The sequence below is a fragment of the Podarcis erhardii genome, assembly GCF_964252035.2.
Source record: "Podarcis erhardii genome assembly, chromosome: 5".
Taxonomy (NCBI): Eukaryota; Metazoa; Chordata; class Lepidosauria; order Squamata; family Lacertidae; genus Podarcis; species Podarcis erhardii.
In genome coordinates this window covers 20,331,083-20,349,960 of record NC_138509.1, presented here as the reverse complement: position 1 = coordinate 20,349,960, position 18,878 = coordinate 20,331,083, and the positions used below count along the sequence as shown (strand labels likewise).

Sequence of the window (18,878 nt, the reverse complement as noted above, 5' to 3'; positions counted from 1 at the left end):
GGCGATGCAGCATTACTGCGGCCAGCTACTAACCTACTCTAATGATTTACTGCCCAGAGTGATTTTCCTTTAAGTGTTGCAGAATGATTCAACAGCAACTATAACCCAACAGTGAAGACACGTGGCCATGAAGAGAACATGATCACTTTGTTCTGAAGGCATTGCTCTTAAGGGAAATGCATATGTAAAAGTCTTGGTATTTACAGAGTGCTTTGTGGGTATTCAAAGCACTTCACATACATTATGTATAATTCAACAATATGCCAACATGGGCACCTTCATGGAGCAAACAAATTATCAAGGCCTGAAGATTGAGATAGCAATTCACAAAACTGCACAAGTACACATGAAGACAGAGACAAAGCAGGTGCATAAAAAAAGAGCAGTACTTACCACTGTGGTGCAATTTCTTGAAAATGACAGTCTCAAGGCAATCTTAGACATGAACATTTTCAATAAGTCTTAGAAATCATTGCCATATTTTTGACCGCATTTTGGAAACAATGACACAGCATCCAAAAGAAAAAGAAAAACCTTTTTTTCTGCCTGAAGAATTAGCAATGAAGTGAAACCATCATTGTTAAGTTTCTTAGAGCTTAAGAATAATGAACTGCAAAGATTCCTAAACAAGTGAATATATTCATGCGCCAGTCAAGGGTGGTCACAGCAGTTTTCTACGTTTTGGGGCACACGGTGTACTGGTTTGAAAACTCAGCTGAGAAGTTTCAAGTACACCCAGTCTGGGATCGCTAATATGTGTTCCACCAGACTACTCTAAAAATGCTGAGTACTGCATGTAACTTATTACCCCCATTACAGGACTATACCGCAGCCTGAGACATACTGAAGTACTCCTGCCAACTTGTGATTTAAAAAATATGCCATCTGTTACTGGACTGGTGGAAAGTGGACAGGGGTGGGGGAAGAAGGCAAGAGTATGGAGCTGCTCAAAGGTTTTCTTCTCTGAGAAAAGACTTCTATTTTTTTCTGCCTCATTCCCAGGGCACTTGAGAATTCCTTTAGAAGTTTGCTATGTGCAGGGTTTTGAGTTTGTCTCATCGTTGCAAGGTGGCCAAGGACACTGTACGGGCTTTTTATTTGTGAGTGTCTTCCCTTTCATCCTACAGATCATTAGGTTGCCAAGAAGGGATTGTTGCCCCCTGGCTGAAAAAGGTTCCCCCACTTCTGGAGCACACAGTGCTAAACTAAGCTAGATGGATCAATGCTCTGACATGATATGAAGTGGCCTCCTATAAATCAGATGCCAAAATACTGAATGAGTAAGCAATATATTATATACATATGCAATAATTGGCAGCCCTGCACACCAGAGAAGATGCAACCCACCAGCTACTGGACAATTCCCCCTTGTTTTTAAACCATGGTAGGCAGGGAATAAACCCTCAGGTAGTTTACTGAGCTCCTCGTAGTCCAACACATATGACAGTGATACACCACAAGTTGTGCATGCAAAACAGAATGCTGAAACTTCAGGCCAGTCAGATTATTTTTGGGGGGGGAGGGGGACTCGAACACACAAAAGTGTAAAGCTTATGACATATTTTCATCAGGTAGGGGAGTGTGTTATTGATAGTCTCTTTTAAATAACGACAGCAACAGAGTTAAATTTGGAATTGTAAAAGTTGATCCAAAAATGAATAATGATTTAAGGTCTTTGTTTGTTTTGTTTCATTTTTTAACCCTCAAATGGACTACTTAGCTGGCAGCTGTCAAATCTGCACCATTCAAACTGCTTCATGCAAATTTATACCATATAAATGATCTGGTTCTAACCATTGTTCATTTTCTTGAGCAATAATATAATGCTTCTTCTCTACACACACATAGGCATAACATGAAACACATCATGTTTCACATCCAATTCACGATTCACATCCAATGCCCTTTTAAAATGTGGGTTGGATTTTTTTGGGATGGGGTGTTATTGGGTTGCTTTTGTTTTTATTTTGATTTTTTTATATTTTGATTTTATCCTGTGAACTGCCTTGTGACCTGAAGGTATATAGGGTGGTATACAAATTTAATAAATAAGTAATTAAATAAATAAATCACAAACACTAGGCCAGTAACTATTTCCTGCTTTGATGGAGTATCTGGATTTCTGTTGTAGTTATCATTAATCCTTAAATTCGCAACAGAGTAAATATGATAAGAGAAGGACTGCAACGGGTGGGATTCACCTAAAAGCCCTGTTAGTAGTGGAAGGCCTGTTTGAAGTCTTCCACATGCACAACAGGGATTCCCCACCCCGCACCTCCCAAAATTGGCTCTGGAGGGGTAAGAACCCTGAGAACAGCACATGGGGGCAAGAGAACGGGGAACATTCTGTGTGGCAAGCCGAAATGCTTGCACAGACAGAATGTTAATCAAAGCATGATGCTGAATTCCACCCAATATCATTGCAGTTACCAGTAAAGAAAAGTGCATCGTTCCTGTGATATCTATAAACCAAGGCTGGTTCAGTCTCAAGGGATGAATAGGGATTAAGGAGATAGGAGTGAGCCGCAGAAAAGTGCATGCCCTTACCTTGTACACACTTAGGCTCTCTATCTGGCTTGGTGATGATGCAAAGGCTACACAGGTTAAAGTAAACCGGGTATGCTTAGAAACTCACTTGGAGAACCAGTGTTGGAAGCTTCCGCAGGTAGAAAGGATATAGGGAAATTCACACAAAAGTGAAGGGCAGTGCTTGCAATTTCATGGTGCCATCCCCCAAACCTGTTATTTAATGACCTACTGCAACCTTCTACACCCTCCAGATGTTTCAGACTACAACTCCTGCCATCCCTGGTCATATGCAGAAAGGAATTGTAGTCCAAAGCACCTACAGACTACCTGGTTGGGGAAAGCCGGTCTTCTGTCTCGGAAATTCTGCCATTTGGTATAGACCACCATATTATGAACTAGAATTAAAAAATGCATAAAGTACCTTCTATAAAATCGTTTTCATTGTAAAGCTGTCTCTCCCCTATTCCGTCATCTTCATCTTGACCATCTTCTTCATCTGGATTATTGATTACCTCGAGGCCAGCCTCAATTACTTCCACCAATTCATCTCGCTTATCTTTCCTGACAGGTTTCTCCTCTGGGTGTCGCGTTAGCCCCATTTCCAGCTGGAACACCTTCATGGAAGTAAAGCTTTCAAAAGGAACGACTCCATATTCACTAGGCAGCTTGGCCCCCATGCTCACTTCAGCTTTGTCTATTTGAGAATGCAGGTATTCCAGGAGATCGTTGGGTGCTTGTTCTTTGGTGCCTTGATAGCCCATGCTGTTGACTCTTGGGGTTTTCTTCTCCTGTAACATTTTTAACTTGTCACTCATTTCCTGAAGCTCCTGCTTTAACTGAGCAATTTGGCGCTTGAGGCTCATAGCTCTGGTTTGGTAATGTTCTTCTTGCTCCTGCAGGAGGGCTTGGTAGTGCTCCTTGCCAAAACTCTCCCCTACAATGCCAGGAAGTGATCCATTGCCATCCGTTTGTGGAGCACATTCAAGGAGGTACATAAACAGCAACAAACTCAACAGCAAGGCAAGACCGACCAACAGCCACCGAGTTCTGGCTTGAAATATTATGCCTCTTCTAGGCATTCTTACGGCACTTAAGTTGTATTCCAACTAAAACAGCTGATGTTTTTGGTCATGTCTTGCTAGTATTTTCTGAAAGGAGCAATTGTTTGTAAGCTGAACCAAAACTATTTCTACTGATACATCCATTTGTGTGAGGCAAATAAGGGGGGAAACTTGCAACTGTTGTCTTGCTCAAGCAATACTGCAGAGATCGCAAATCCCAGTATTGCTACAACTTCCATTATTGCAAGCATTTACAGTCTAAACAGTCAGATACAGCCCCCATTACTTTCAGGGCAATTTGTCTAAACATACGTTTTTGGAGGTGTAGTGAATTTGCTATGCTTCTGTATTCCAAAGACAACAAGTTGAAAATGTATCAAATTCTGATAAGTATAAAGCAAAAGAATCTCGCAATTTATAGCCATGGGGGCATTTTAAAAATATTTTTTCTCACTATCTGCGCACCCCCGTAAGAGCCATAAATATCTGAGCAATAGTAATTTTCATGGGCAGTCTGCAGGATATTTTCCTCTGGTGCTTATGCTTCTCTCTCCTCCGTCTTGGAAATCTGTAATCTGAGTCAGCAAAATTAAGGGAGGGCCTAGAATTAAATGAAAAGTACACTCAGTTAGAATTGCAAAAGAGGCAAACATCTGGAAAACACATGAAGGCAAGTTTTAATATCCTAAAAATGTAGACATGATGAATCACAAAATTTATTTTTCTGCGATGGCCCATGACAGGGGTGGGTTGTAAACCTTCAATTCTTTCTACACACCAGTGATTTCCTTCTTGTGGAAATGTCTGAAACAAACTCATCCAACAGACTAGTAAAAAACAGCTTTTTTTCCAGCTACATAAGTGGTTGTCAGAATTCTTTCCCCTGCTATTTTTGTCATTTCTGGAATGCATCATAACCAGTTTTTTATTTAAACGGCAATGTATTAAGAAGTTAGTAAATTTAACTCCTACTTCCAATTATATTTTCTGTCACCATGCAGGAACATCTACCTTCTTCTGAAAAGGGTACACAGGAAACCTGTACTTTCTTCAGGTAAAAAAAATGGATGGCCAAATATGAGGTTTAGAATTCCAAAAATATTAGAATGTGCACTTGTATTTTGAGAGGGGCTTCATGGTTCTAAAACAACAAACTATGGGGGTTGCCTTCCAACTTGCATGACTTACATAACTGCAGGTAGGTAAAGACCAACCCTCCCACAGTCCTAAAACAGTCTCAGCAGAACCTCTTAACAAAACTACCCCTATGCAAAGTGCTAAAAGCACTGTAGAGATGTACTAAAAATAGCTCCTTTGCAATTGACAAACACCTATCTCTGAAGACCTGTCAGAGTATTAAGGCCTTTCCACTAGGAAAAGAGTGTTTTGGGCGTAGGGAAGAGTCAGATAAAATTATAAATTACTATCTACATGCATACTGAAGCGACTAACACCAGGCGTATCTTCAAGTCACTGACTAGAGTCCAGATGTGGTGAATCAAGATGCAAGAAACAAAACGCATCATTATGCACCCAACTAGGAGATAAGTATGAGACAAAAAAACAACACCCAGCTTCCAGTCTCTATGGGCTGTATCTAACTAATCAGTTCCACTAGTGCAAGGACTTTAAAGGTATTTATTATAACAAGTTTAAGGGGGAGTGAAGGAAAACAGAGCAGATTTAGGGGTTGTGTAGAGAAATTCCAAATTTTGGGGGAGAGAATGCAGCAGCAGGGCTTAAACCCACTTTCAAATATTTAACAAAAACGTTTTCTGTTCAAAACATTCTTAGTCCACTCAAAATGCTGCTAAGGCATAAGTATTCATGACAATCAGATTTTGTTCTGGAATAGATTTTATTTAAGGCATGTAAGTCAGAAATTGTATGCATTACCATGTTAACTGAAGGCTGTAAAATATTCATATCTGAGTAGAATGAACAGGAACAAGAAAGCTCAGTACATTTAAACCTCAAGCACAGACTAGGCTAACAATAGCAACAAAGAAACAATCCATTGAGTTTCTGGGGAAACTATCGCAGCCTAAGTTTGCTTTCTTGACCATGAGAGAACATCCTTTTGATAACAGCGTTCTGCTTATTGACATATAAGAACAGCGAAAGAACACAGCATTGTTTAACTAGTCACTTCAACCTCCAAATACACTTCACAGTTGAGAAGCAAGTATCCCTTTCCTCAGAGAATAAGGCTGGCAGCCATCATCTAACAAACTGAATACTTTGGGCAGATTACACAGATGCAATAGCACTGTAAACCAATATGCATTGTAAACCTAGCAGCTCAAGGGACAGATCCAGAACCCAAAGGATCTTTTATCAGGCTCTCAGTTGAGGCTGATTCTTCTTATGAGACCTACTCTACCTCTAAACACACAAAGACCCAGACAGCTCACCAGTTATGTACAAGACTCAGCTCTTTGATGTACCAAGTTTTAAACCAGCATCCCCTGATGGCCTGTTATGGGCATTTTATTAGTACAATTCCCACAAAATGCAAGACCAAAAAAATGGCGACTACTTATGACTAAGATAACCACTTTACTTCTTGCAAAAGAATCTCACATACTCTAAAGCAAAGGTAAGCCAGACAAAATTAATAATGGCTTCTGTTAGACAACCAAACACTTCTATCATAATAATGGTGTGATTGAATATATCCTTCTGATACATATGCAAACTTCATTTCCCAAAACTATCTTAAGGGTGTTTTTTTAGGCTACAAAATGGTCCTTTGGCTTCATTGTTCTGTGGTTATCTGACTCAGTTTAAGATCATCAGCAATTTTACCTCCAAGAGAAAAATGTTCCCAGACTTTTCCTTGATTTTGCCATTTGGAAAGTGACACATTTTTTCAAGCAAAATTCTTATTCTACTTGCAGGAAATGTTAGCCTTCATGAATCTTCATGGGACCTACTAGAAAAGCTTTCAGACGTCCTCCCCCAATCTGCTATGGGCTTGAGATCACTGGTTTCTTCATCATATATTTTGCAAAGTCATCTGGTAAGGGTGAGTTGGTATTCGGAATCATACTGCCTCCAACAATGCAGAGCATAGAATTCATTATTTCTGTTCTTCTAAAGGTAGCAAGTGCGGTTATGAAGATAATGAATAGGCCACAGGTTAAACTGAGTCTGTCCTAATTTGAAATGAAGCTATATCACTTCATCCTTCCCTACTGCACTGACTGAACCTCCTTTCAAATGCCTGATCCTCTGCTACTATTCCAGAAACCCTCACTTTATTAACTAGGAATCCGCAGTAAACTTTGTAAACAGTAAACATCTTTGCCAAGACCCACTAACAGTGGTCATGATATGAGACTTAAAAATAAATTTAAGACTCAGCTGAACACCAAAACTTGTTTGCCTTCATAAATGGCTGTTTGCTGCTTTCACTGCTCTAGCCTTGTCCCCTTCTAATCAACCCATTGCTAGGGGCCTGTAATTCTGTTATGTCTCTGCCATTGAGTGAAACTAAATAATTTACTCTTGATACAGAAGCACAGCAAAATAAGCCACCCCAAGGTGGTGTCAGGAATGCACACAGAAACACAGCGGGTGGGTGCCCCCAGACAGCATGGAGTTTGTACCATCACAGAATGATTTTTACTTGAGAAAAATGATGCCTCAGCTATCAGAAGTTTTTAAAAAGCTTCGCCTACTCCAACACTGGGCCCATTTTTACAATCAACTGAATCACCGCAGCAGAACGTAGGTGTTTGGGGGCTGGCAGCTACATGTTGAATTATCCCCAAGAACAAGCCAACACACACTCTCCACTCATAGAAAAGTAGTTTGTTAGTAGAGAGACCTCGGTGAAAGCCTTCCTGAACAAAAACATCTTCAGTAGACACCTAAGCATCATCTTGCTAGGTGCCTTTGTAGTTTTGGCTGGTAAATAATACCAGAAGGCTGGAGCTACAACACTGAAAATCCAGTTTCCAGGACAGGCTAAGTGCACGTCGGGGGCATATAGTTGCTCCCAGCAGTACCCCATCGAGCACAGCGAGAGGGCACTGAGTGTCAATCAGCCAAAGGCCTGGTTAGGGAGGAACACTTTTGCCTGGTGCCTAAAGGTGTTTAATGAAGGCACCAAGCAAACCCCCCTGGGGAGAGCATTCCACAAACAGAGTGCAGTCTTTCCAGCTATTATTTGATGTTGATAGGATCAACAAATTAGCTGTTGCATTCTATACCAGCTGGATCTTCTAGGTAAAGCCCAAGGGAAGTCCCACATAGAGCACATTGCAGTAGTCCAGTTTTGAAGTTACCAATGCCAAGCTCACAGTGGCCAACCCTACCTTATTCATGCCACAGACGACAGTACACACGCACTCTGCAATGGGAGCAGGTATTGTATAAGCAGTCAGGCTGTATCACACTCCATAGTGCCATATAACTCTACTTGAAATACTAAATTTTATTATCTGAAGCAAAAATTTGAAGACCATAAAACATTATTTTTCAATTCCAATAGAATTCAGCTATGGTTAGCAGGGGTCAGCAAACTTTTTCAGCAGGGAGCTGGTCCACTGTCCCTCAGACCTTGTGGGGGGCTGGACTATATTTTGGAAAAGAAAAGAAAAAGAACAAATTCCTATGCCCCCACAAATAACCCAGAGATGCATTTTAAATAAAAGGACACATTCTACTCATGCAAAAACACGCTGATTCCCAGACCATCTGCAGGCCAGATTTAGAAGTTGATTGGGCCAGATCTGGCCCCGGGCCTTAGTTTGCCTACCCATGGATTAGTGCATCAGCTGCGACTCCCCACCTTCTGGGAGAGAGAATATCTGTTGACCATTATCCATGGCCTGGCAACCTCTAGATGACTAGTTGACTAGATTGGTCAACTACATGGGCTGCCTTTGAAGACTTCACAGAAGCTCCTGTTGATAGCCAGGCAGCTGCATTTTGAACTGGCACTGCCCTTTACAAAGTTTCTCCCACGTAGTTAAACAGCGACATTTGTTGCCGGTCCATTTTCAGGCACAATTCAAAGCACAAGTTATTACATACAAGAGGGGCTGACTTCAACCACATGTTCCTGTCTGACCATTAGTCATTGTCAGACGCTCAGTTACAAGCCCCTCTGTCATCAGAAGGGTGTTCCCAAATATGATTCCAACATCAGTGAAATACTTTGTTATTTGTCCAGGCATTCCAGTATGGTTTCACTGTTTCTCAGCCTTCTGCTAAGTTTTATCATCTGCTCTTGGCCTGCTGCTTTCCAATTCCATTGTTTTAGTCTGTATTTTTACTGCATTTCTTCACATTGTATTTAGGTGTGTGCCTGCCTGAGAGCCTAATGCTCATGCCTATTGCCTATATATTTGCCAAATAAATGAGGCATAATCTAGAGCAGTGTTTCCCAACCTTTTTTGGGCAAAGGCACACTTGTTTGATGAAAAAAATCTCGAGGCACACCACCATTACAGCCCCGTGACGTCAGCGCGCAGCGTCACGCCGGGAGGGACGCACGAAAGTGTAACTTTCAATTTTTTTTCCCTCCCCCTTGCCGGGGAACCTCCAAGCTTTGGGGGTGGGGGGGGAGGAGGCAGCAAAGCGAGGGACTGAGGGACTCCTCCAACGACAAGGGTTGGGGAAGAAGAGAAAGGGCTATTCCGCTCCAGTCACGGGAGGGGAATATGTACTGGCCCAACTGGTGTGCGGTCTTCGGAAAGCGGGGTGCGGGAAGGAAGCCTAGGCTCGGGGTCCACCGACCTCGGCGGAGAAAGGCAACAACCGGAGCCGATTACGAGCCGGCGCGTGCGTGCAGCGGCTGGCCTCAAGCTCGGGAAGCTGCGCGCGACGATGTTGACGCGGGGCGCGCGAGAGCTTGGGGGGGGGGGCCGGAGAGAGAGAGAAAGAGTTGGCAGCACCAGGCGCTGTTACTTATTGCGCTGCGGACGCTGCCAGCACCTGTGGTGGTTGTGCGGCGGCCGCCGCCGCAGAACGTCCTCGTCAGTCAGCTGAGCTGCCTGGCGGCGTAGGGAGCCGAGGGGCGGGGCTTCCTTTCTGAAGGAGCTGAGGGTGGGGGTCCTCCGGCGCCTTCGGTGAAACGGCGCCGGCCCAGAGCGCTTCTAGGAGGCTGCCTTTGTGCGCGACGTAAAGCCCTCTTTCCCTCCCTCCAGCCCCGTGTCACATGTGGAAAAGGGGGCTGGATCCAGTGACGCAACTCGGAAAACTGTTAGGGAAGCCAGAGCAGGAAAGTGAGTGGGAGGCGGTGTCACCGCTTTAACCCACGTTTCCTTTTTGAAAGAGAAACCAGTGTTTCCCAACCTTTTTTGGACTCGCTCGCGGCACACCAGGCAACATCTCGCGGCACACTAGTGTGCCGCGGAACACCGGTTGGGAAACACTGATCTAGAGGGCATTGAACAGGGTAGAGGTGCCCCTCTGCTCACAGAGATGAGTTTTGGTAGCAAGACACACCTGAGGGAGGCCCTCACTAAGCCCACTGAAAGCTTGGCGAGCACAGGGAGGTTTGCTGGTGGGAAGACCTGAAATGGGGTGTTCTGGGGCCAGCCTTGGACCTGCTTGGTTTCAGCTGAAGGAAATTGAAGACATGCCGTATTTTTTGCACCATAACACTCACTTTTTTCCTCCTAGAAAGTAAGGAGAAATGTCTGTGCGTGTTATGGAGCAAATGCCTAAGGATGGCGGGGGGATCTGCTGCAGTCGTGAGCAGAGGATCCATGGTTCCCCTTCCTTCCCTCCTCCGTGGCTCCCTTTGAAACAGCAAAGCGGGAGAAGAGCCGCTGAGTGGGGAGGAGGGAGAGAAGCAGAGCCTGCTTGCTTCAGAGTAGCAATGCAGGAGAGGACAGGAGCCGCTTACACAAGTGTAAGCAGCTCCTGTCCGGTTGGCTCCTTTAAAGCAACCATGTCCCTCTCTCCTCCCCACTCAGCTCGTGAAATAGCAGCGAGGTTTTTCAGATCGCTAAGCGCTAAGCCGGGGAGGTGGGAGAGAAGCAGAGCCTGCTTGCTTCAAAGGAGCAAAGCGGGAGAGAACAGGAGCCTTCTCCACTTATACCCCTCACCTGAATTATTAGCAGCACCCTTCTCCACACACCCCACGCGTGCTCCTTGTCCCTTGAGTGCTTTTCCTTCCCTCTCCACCTAAAACGTGGTTACAAAGCACGGATCCACATGGATCCTCAGGATTTTTGCACTGGGTCACCCCAAATTCACCATCAGATCACATAGCATGTCCATGGCTACAGCTTGCACCAAAAATAGCACGCACCCACTGTTGCCTGGGGCCACAGTGGTGCAAAAATGTGGTTACAAAGCATGGATCCACAGGATTTTTGCATTGGGCTACCCCAAACTCACCGTCAGATCACATGTCTGTGGCCACAGCATGAACCACAAAAATCATACATCCACTGTTTAGATTTTTTTTTTCTTGATTTCCTCCTCTAAAAACTATGTGTGTGTTATGGTCGGGTGCGTGTTAGTAGATTCCACCTGTTCAAAAAAAGGAAAGCATCATCCTTTGGAAATGATGGACAATCTGTCACTTCAATCTTCCCATCATGAGAATTTAGGACTATTCTGCCTATAAGCTATGGAAGGAAAGAGTTTTCAGGGAGCCACCATTTTTAAACACCCTTCTTCCCCTAAGCCAGTGTTTCCCAACCTTGGGCCTCCAGCTGTTTTTGAACTACAACTCCCATCATCCCTGACTAGCAAGACCAGTGGCAAGGGATGATGGGAATTGTAGTCCAAAAACAGCTGGAGGCCCAAGGTTGGGAAACACTGCCCTAAGCCACTCTTCTCATCCAGGGCAGTAGCATGTGGGGCAATAAGCTGCAACTACAAGGAAACTGAACATTTTTTCTCCTCTTCAATTGCAGTCACCCTCACTTCTTCATTAAGAGGGGAAAACCTGTGAGACAAGGAGCAGAATCAAATTGCAACTGAGCAAGTTTTAAAACCCTCTCTCAACCTCATTCCCATCACAGATGGGACGGTAGACCTTTTTCACTACCTGTGTCACTATTATTATTTTTTATAGAATTAAGGCTCAGCTGCCCCAAGCCTGTGTGGATAAGCTGGAAATTGGTTTAGTTATGAAACATTTGAGGTCAGACTGCAGACCTCAGTTTTTCAACATATAAACTGACTGTAAAGACTTTCTTAGTATTATGTACATATTGCTTCCAAAGCAAGACTTGTACGAGCGAAGGACATTTCTGCAGACACTGAGCACCAGCTGTCTCATTAAGCCCTTGCACAAATGGCTACTCCTACCACTCAGTTACATTAAATTAATTTCTTAAAAATAGCACCAAACACAAGAATACTTCACCATCATCATTATCTGCACACAAAGTCATTACTTTATATACTACAATAGCATGATATTTGACATCTGTGCCGCGACATTACCCTGGAGCAGTCATCTACAGAACACCTAACTCCTTCAGGGTCGGGACAGAAATACAAAATGCAATTAGAAGACTTTAAAGTAGCAAAGAAAATAACAGCACTTCCAGGTTCTTTTACAGCAGTGCAGTTAAAAGCTACACTGAGATTAGGACACGTCAGTGCAACAAAATTTCCACAGTCAAGAACTGTTGAATTACTCAACATTCAGCTAGTCAAATAGTTCCAACATTGTATCTAACTCATTCACATTGCAAGTGTCTAGCATTGCACAGAGTGTTGCAGCAGAGACTTCAACAGTCCTACAATATGACATATTTCTGGACTTCATTAGAAAACAAAACTTGAGTTCTCCTAGTTGTCTTTTTAGATTTGCAGCCATAAAGCAGCCTTAATCTTTGTTGCAGCAAACTTTCTTGGCTTTTCTTTGAATATATCCATGATAACTAAACTAAGAAAAGTAGGAGTGTTTCTATTGTCAGTACTGGATTACCCAAGAGCAATTAGAAAAACTAATAATATTAGTTAATATTAGTTAGAATATTTGCCATAATTACATGAAGATTCTTTGTGAAATTAACATACAGTAATAGACAGTACATGCAGTTTCTATTAAGCAGCAATGTGCAATCCTACACATATATCTCCAGAAATAGTATATTTTATTCACCATGTCAGTAAATTGAATTTTCTCACATTTATGGGCAGCATAGGTAACTACTGACTACTAGTTGCAAATGAATACTTGGAGCTGGCATAGGAACAACTTTCTTTAGCTTTTAACCAAGGTTGAGGGGTCAGAAATGGGGCACAGAATGACAAATTTCCGTTCCTCTTACATGAAAGATGTTGTTAATCATGGTTTGGGACACACATGCATTAATGTGAACCATGGCTGAACATGGTTCAGTTCCTCGAAGCAAAATGTGACTGACGCCCGGCTACTTCAAATGCTGGACAGCAATCAGGGCAAATTATTCTGTCTCAAGAAAGAAATTAAAAATAGCGGGGGGGGGGGGTGTAAAAAACAGGACACCTAACCAATGAGAAATTTGATTACCTTAGTTACCAGAGCTTCCCTTTAACTCTGTGACACAATGAGTCACTGTGTGTGGCTGTAAACCAGAAGTCGGTGGTTCAAGCCCACCCAGAACAAGATCCCTGCATTGCAGGGGGTTGGACTAGATGATCCTCGGGATCCCTTCCAACTCTGTATTTCTATGATTCTATGGTCTTTAAAGGTGCTGATAGTTTACATGCATAGGCTTGAAGCACACAATCCAGTCCCTTAACCATAATCAAAAGACAAACACGAATACCTGATCACTCTAAGCACTTTCCTTCCCATTCCATCAGTGCAACAGAGGCTTTATGCGAGAAAGAATAATAGCCAAGGTTTTGGCTCTCTTTACAAAGCAACAGTTTTCACACCCACATGATTTCAAGTGACCAGCTTTCAATTTTTCTATGCAACTTTTTTCCAGTAATTTTTTCTCCAACCAAAGCAAGGACAGATGGGAACAAATATTTAACCCACCCTAAGAGTAGACATCTGCCAGTTGTACTGATGATTTCATGAACATATTTTCCTTAACCAAATGAGATCACCAATATGTTTTAAAAGAAAGAGGAAAGTTGTGACATGGTGCTTCATATGGTGTAGAACAGGGCTCCTCAAACTTTTTAAACAGGGGGCCAGTTCACTGTTCCTCAGACATTGCTGGGTGCCAGACTATACAGTGGTATCTCGGGTTAAGAACTTAATTTGTTCTGGAGGTCTGTTCTTAACCTGAAACTGTTCTTAACCTGAAGCACCACTTTAGCTAATGGGGCCTCCTGCCACCGCCGGGCCGCCACTGTGCAATTTCTGTTATCATCCTGAAGCAAAGTTCTCAACCTGAGGTACTATTTCTGGGTTAGCAGAGTCTGTAACCTGAAGCGTCTGTAACCTGAGGTACCACTGTAGTTTGAAAAAAATATGAACAAATTCCTATGCACACTGCACTTACAGTGGTACCTCTACTTATGCGCACCTCTGGTTATGTATCCTTTGGGACACACATGTGGCAAACCCAGAAGTCATTTTCTGGGTTTTGCCGCACATGCATGCACAGAAGTGCTCTACCACACCACACGCATGCGCGGAACAAGCACCTCTGGTTGCGAAAACCTCGAGATCCGACTGGAGCTCCAGAACAGATCCCATCCACAACCAGAGGTACCACTGTATTTTATTTGTAGTGCACAAAACAGGAAAAACAATACAATATTTAAGAAGAAGAGGAGAAGAGATTGGATTTGATATCCCGCTTTATCACTACCCGGAGGAGTCTCAAAGTGGCTAACATTCTCCTTTTCCTTCCTCCCCCACAACAAACACTCTGTGAGGTGAGTGGGGCTGAGAGACTTCAAAGAAGTGTGACTAGCCCAAGGTCACCCAGCAGCTGCATGTGGAGGAGCAGAGACGCGAACCCGGTTCCCCAGATTACGAATCTACCGCTCTTAACCACTACACCACACTGGCTCTTAAAATGTTATGGTATGGGTTGTAGACAATGCCAGTTTGCTAGATCACTCAGAGTAGATCTACTGAAAATAATGAACACAAGTCACTTGGGTCTATTAATTTCAGTGGGTCTACACAGAGTAACACTGAGTTTACTTGCAGTACTATTCAAAACACCTTATTATTATTAAATTGGTCATATACTTGTTGAGCTTGTCTCTTGGCCTGGGCTTGGGGAGGGGAAAAGGTGGGGAGCTAAGAGAGGCAGAGAGAAAGGGAGCTTCGCCCACCGTTACGTTGCCCTCCTGTGTTTGCAATGGATCTGTGACCGTCGGTGAGGGAGAGGCGATCAAGCAAGCAGCCACACCAACATATATTAAAAGGAGCTCCTTTGGCTAGCCGTATCCTGCTTCCCCTAGCAGCCGAGCAGTGTCGCATGTCTCCCCTCCAAGCCCTCCTCGACTGGCACAGGTAAGCCTTGGAATGTTGGGGTTGGGGAGGGACCCTTTTGGAATGCTGAGGAGCCTTTTGGAACACCGGGGACGGAATTGTTGCTACTTTTCGCTGCTTCCCTTTTTGTGTGTGCCAAGCGTTTGCTTAGAGCCTCCCCGTGGAAAAAAGGAAAATGGGGGGGGGCGAGGCGGGTTCTGCAGTTGCTGGGCGGGCCAGGTTCAGGACTCTGGTGACTGGATCTGGCCCGCGGACCATAGTTTGAGGACCCCTGGTGTAGAATCTAGGTATGAATACTCTAAAGCACCAGAAATCTGCGTTACGTGATGATTCTGCATACTGTATTTTTTGCTCTATAAGACTCACTTTTTCCCTCCTAAAAAGTAAGGGGAAATGTATGTGCGTCTTATGGAGTGAATGCAGGCTGCACAGCTACCCCAGATGCCAGAACAGCAAGAGGGATTGCTGCTTTCGCTGCGCAGCTATCCCTCTTGTTGTTCTGGCTTCTGAGATTCAGAATATTTTTTTTCTTGTTTTCCTCCTCCAAAAACTAGGTGCGTCTTATGGTCTGGTGCGTCTTATAGAGCGAAAAATGTGGTATTTTAAACTTGTTGTGTTTTTTTAAGAATGCAGCCTAAAGCCAAGAACCACAATTCATATCTGGTCTTCTTTTAGTTTGTGCCAGATAAGACCAGCAAGACTCATGCAGGGCTACTAGATGCCCTTGGTTTCATAACAACTTCCCACATATCCTATAGTTTAGTTCCATCTCAGATGAGATAGACATTACAAAAGAATGAATCAACATGCTTTGACTTTTTTCTGCCTAGAACCAAGGAAAGAAGAGATATGGGTCGGGGGAGCAATCGTAATCCAGACATAACAGTCACTATGGGATCATTACATTTAAACAGGGGCAATGGGACACCAGAACTGATTTGCCCCCGCTCCAATGACATGTACCAAGATCTGAATGCACTCTTAAGTAGCTATGCTACATAAGGGTTTGGGGAAGCCCAAGCCAATTCATCTATCTGGGAAAGCACCAAAGGGTTGAATCTCAAGTGAGTAACTTCACCTCACCATTCCTACTGCAAACTCCAATATATTTTAATTCAACTGGTGCCAGATGATTTCTGCACTGTGTCACAACAATGCAAGTTGGCTTTGCTTGAGGCTACAGCAATCCATGCACTTCTCACCTCCCATGATACCGAAACATCCTGCCAATTTACTGTGTGCTTTCCCAGTACGACATGTTTAATGTTAAACCTGCAACCACCCTGTAAAATTAGGTCAGTACTATCGCCGTATTTCAGAGGAAACTGGCTGTGACTTGCTTGAGGCTACCTAGAGAGTTCGTGGCAGAGGCAAAATACAAAACAGAGACTTACTGATTCATGGTTCAGCTTCGTAGCCATGACCAGTTCTGTAACACAGTTTGGAACACCTCAGTTGGTTCTTCTCTCAAACTTGAAAGAGGAACATCCAACAAAATAAAATGATAGGAGTAATTTATCTACTTGCTCCTCTGCACCAGGAATGGGGAACCCTTCGAAGATGTTGCTGGACTATACCTCCCATCCCTGACCATTGGCCATGCTGGCTGGGCTAATGAAAATTCAAGTCCAACAACATGTAAAGGTCTACCAGTTATGAATCCCTGTCCTATACCATTTTTTAAAAAAGACAGGAAATATGAGTGATCGATTGTCGCTAGTAAAAAAAAAGCCCTCAGTTCTTCATTAACAAAGCACCCCATCTTGAGAGAAACACATGCTAAATACTGTCTAGCACACCATCCATTTACCACCCACTGCCTTCCAGTCTGCATGGGATAAACCACTGCTTACAAAACAGCTTACTCTGTAAGGGATCTGAAGAAATAATGAGTTTTCTCTCTTTCTGTATCTAAGTGAGAAGAGATATGTGAAGAAAAGAACAGGCGCAAAATAGAGGGAACTAAGTTATAAATTTATGGGTGGAAGGAAGGAAGAGAACATACAGAACAATGCAACAGAGAGAAAATATAGAGGGTACACGGCCCAGAGTTATTGCATGTGGACTGCTTGTCTTGCGACACATTTTAACTATCCTTTTGCCTATGAAACTACTATGACAGAAACAGATGTCTTTCTATTCCTCCACTGCATGCTTTTGCGCACGGAGGAAAAAATCTGGTTGCAACTGAAGCAGCTATAGGACAACTTGCAAGAGTGGAGTGTGATTTTACGCAATTGTTTGAAGAAAACAGGCTAGGGAAAGTGTGTCCGGGAAAGATAAGGCACAGATAAGAAATACAATTGTGATTAATAGGAATAAGGGTAACAACCAAAGAATCTTGCACACAGAATCATAAAATTGGAAGGGACCCTGAGGGTCATCTAGTTCAACCCCCTGCAATGCAGGAATATGCAGCTGCCCTGTACACGGATTGAACCTGCAACCTTGGCAATATGAGCACCATGCTCTAACCAACTGAGCCATCCAGGCTATCTTCTAGCATTTCAACTTAGTCTAACCTATATCAATTTATTCGGAATAACCGCCAGCCTTGATGCTATAATCAAGCAATTCCTATGACAGAAACGCTATTCCCCAAGATATAGAAGCTCTGGAAAGGTGGAGTGGGGGCGGGGGATGTTGCCTTCCACCACTCTGCAACCAGACTGCACGAATGAGGAGCACAAGGCGTCACCCGATTTGCATTCAGAGATCTTCGGCTTGGCGTCCTGAAGCCCCGAGGGGATTTTTGAGGAAGGAAGGATAGAAGGTTCTACTGTAATGGGGCGGCGGGAGGGAAGAAAGGGTTAAGATACGGCGAGGCGGAGGGTTTAGTTAAGAAAAAGAAACACACACACACACACACGCAGGTGTGTAGGTAGGTATCCAAGAGTTGTTACCCATCCTGCAGACACATACATTCCCGGGGGTGGGCGAGTGGACACAACAACGAGCCGAGGTGGGCGAGATGTTTTCGTTACGTGCGCAAAGGACTTTGGACTAGACCTGCTCTGGAGAGCCTAGATTTGGGTGTCATGGTGGGGGGGGGGGGTGGGTCGGTGGGCGGCAATCGTGGCACCAGGAGCGAAGGAAGGAGTGAAAGAACCTGCTTGGGGCAGATGCGCCAAAGCCACGGGGGAGGCTGAGATGGGGGGGGGGCGAGGAAGGGGAGAACGGCGAACGTGGCCCGCGCGCCCCGCAAGACTCACCTCAGAACGGAGCCCCCCCCCTCCTCCTCCTCCTGCCGCCGCCGCTGCTGCTGCTGCTTCTTCCTCGGCTCAACTAGCAGCTCTTGCTGCTGCTGCTGCTGCTGCTGTTGGACTGCAGGCTGCGCCGCGCAGCAGCGGCCCCACTTCCTGTGAGCGAGCGAGGAAATGAGGCGGAGGAGGCGGCATCGGCGCGCCTCAGCCACTACTCTCCTCCCGGCCGCGGCAGCCCCTTAAAGCGATAGGCACCGGCGGGAGGGGAGCGTGGCTGCTGCCGCCGCCGCCGCCGCTGCCACTTCTTCGCTTTCCTCCGGTCCATGCTGCCCGACCCGCCCTGCTGGCAGAGGGGTGAGCCATCTGAGGGCGAGGCCAGGCGCCCTCCCGCGGCCACAGGGGCGGGCGCCCTAACCCCTCCCCCCTCCCCACGCGACGGGTCGGTCTCGTCTCCTCTCGACGCCACCCTACGGGGACCCCAGCGGCTGACGCGGACAAAACCCTCCCCGAGCTGCGTTTTCAACTCCCTGCGCGCGAGCGCGCGCCTGCATAAAGGCGCTTCGCCTCACAGCGCAAAAATTACCTCACAATTCGCGCGCGTCCCTTTGCGCGGAGAGGCGTCGGCGCGCGCCCCTTTCGCCGTCCCAGCCCAGGCTGAAGGGGCGGCTCTCGCCTGGAGAGGAGCACCGTCCCTTCTCCGCCTCATCTCCGCGG

General features: G+C 44.9%; 1 protein-coding gene and 1 long non-coding RNA gene across 3 annotated transcripts in view; one reads left to right on the top strand and one right to left on the bottom strand.

Moving 5' to 3' along the window:
• Positions 1 to 18,871, bottom strand: part of CSGALNACT2 (chondroitin sulfate N-acetylgalactosaminyltransferase 2) — a 35,649-nt gene extending 16,778 nt beyond the window's left edge. The window contains exons 1-2 of the mRNA XM_081861232.1: positions 18,748 to 18,871; positions 2,951 to 4,191 (exon numbers count right to left, since the gene is read on the bottom strand). Coding sequence (XP_081717358.1) covers positions 2,951 to 3,608 — 658 coding nt within the window. The 5' untranslated portion in view covers positions 3,609 to 4,191; positions 18,748 to 18,871. The remainder of the gene's footprint in view (positions 1 to 2,950; positions 4,192 to 18,747) is intronic.
• On the top strand, positions 3,100 to 6,998 carry LOC309341626. 2 transcript variants are annotated; one of them, XR_014156455.1, is made up of 3 exons: positions 3,100 to 3,239; positions 6,491 to 6,618; positions 6,693 to 6,998. It is a non-coding gene; the product is annotated as an uncharacterized lncRNA (long non-coding RNA). The 2 variants fall into 2 exon arrangements; XR_014156456.1 differs by having other exon boundaries at positions 6,491 to 6,612; positions 6,693 to 6,997.
• Positions 18,872 to 18,878: the final 7 nt, after the last annotated feature.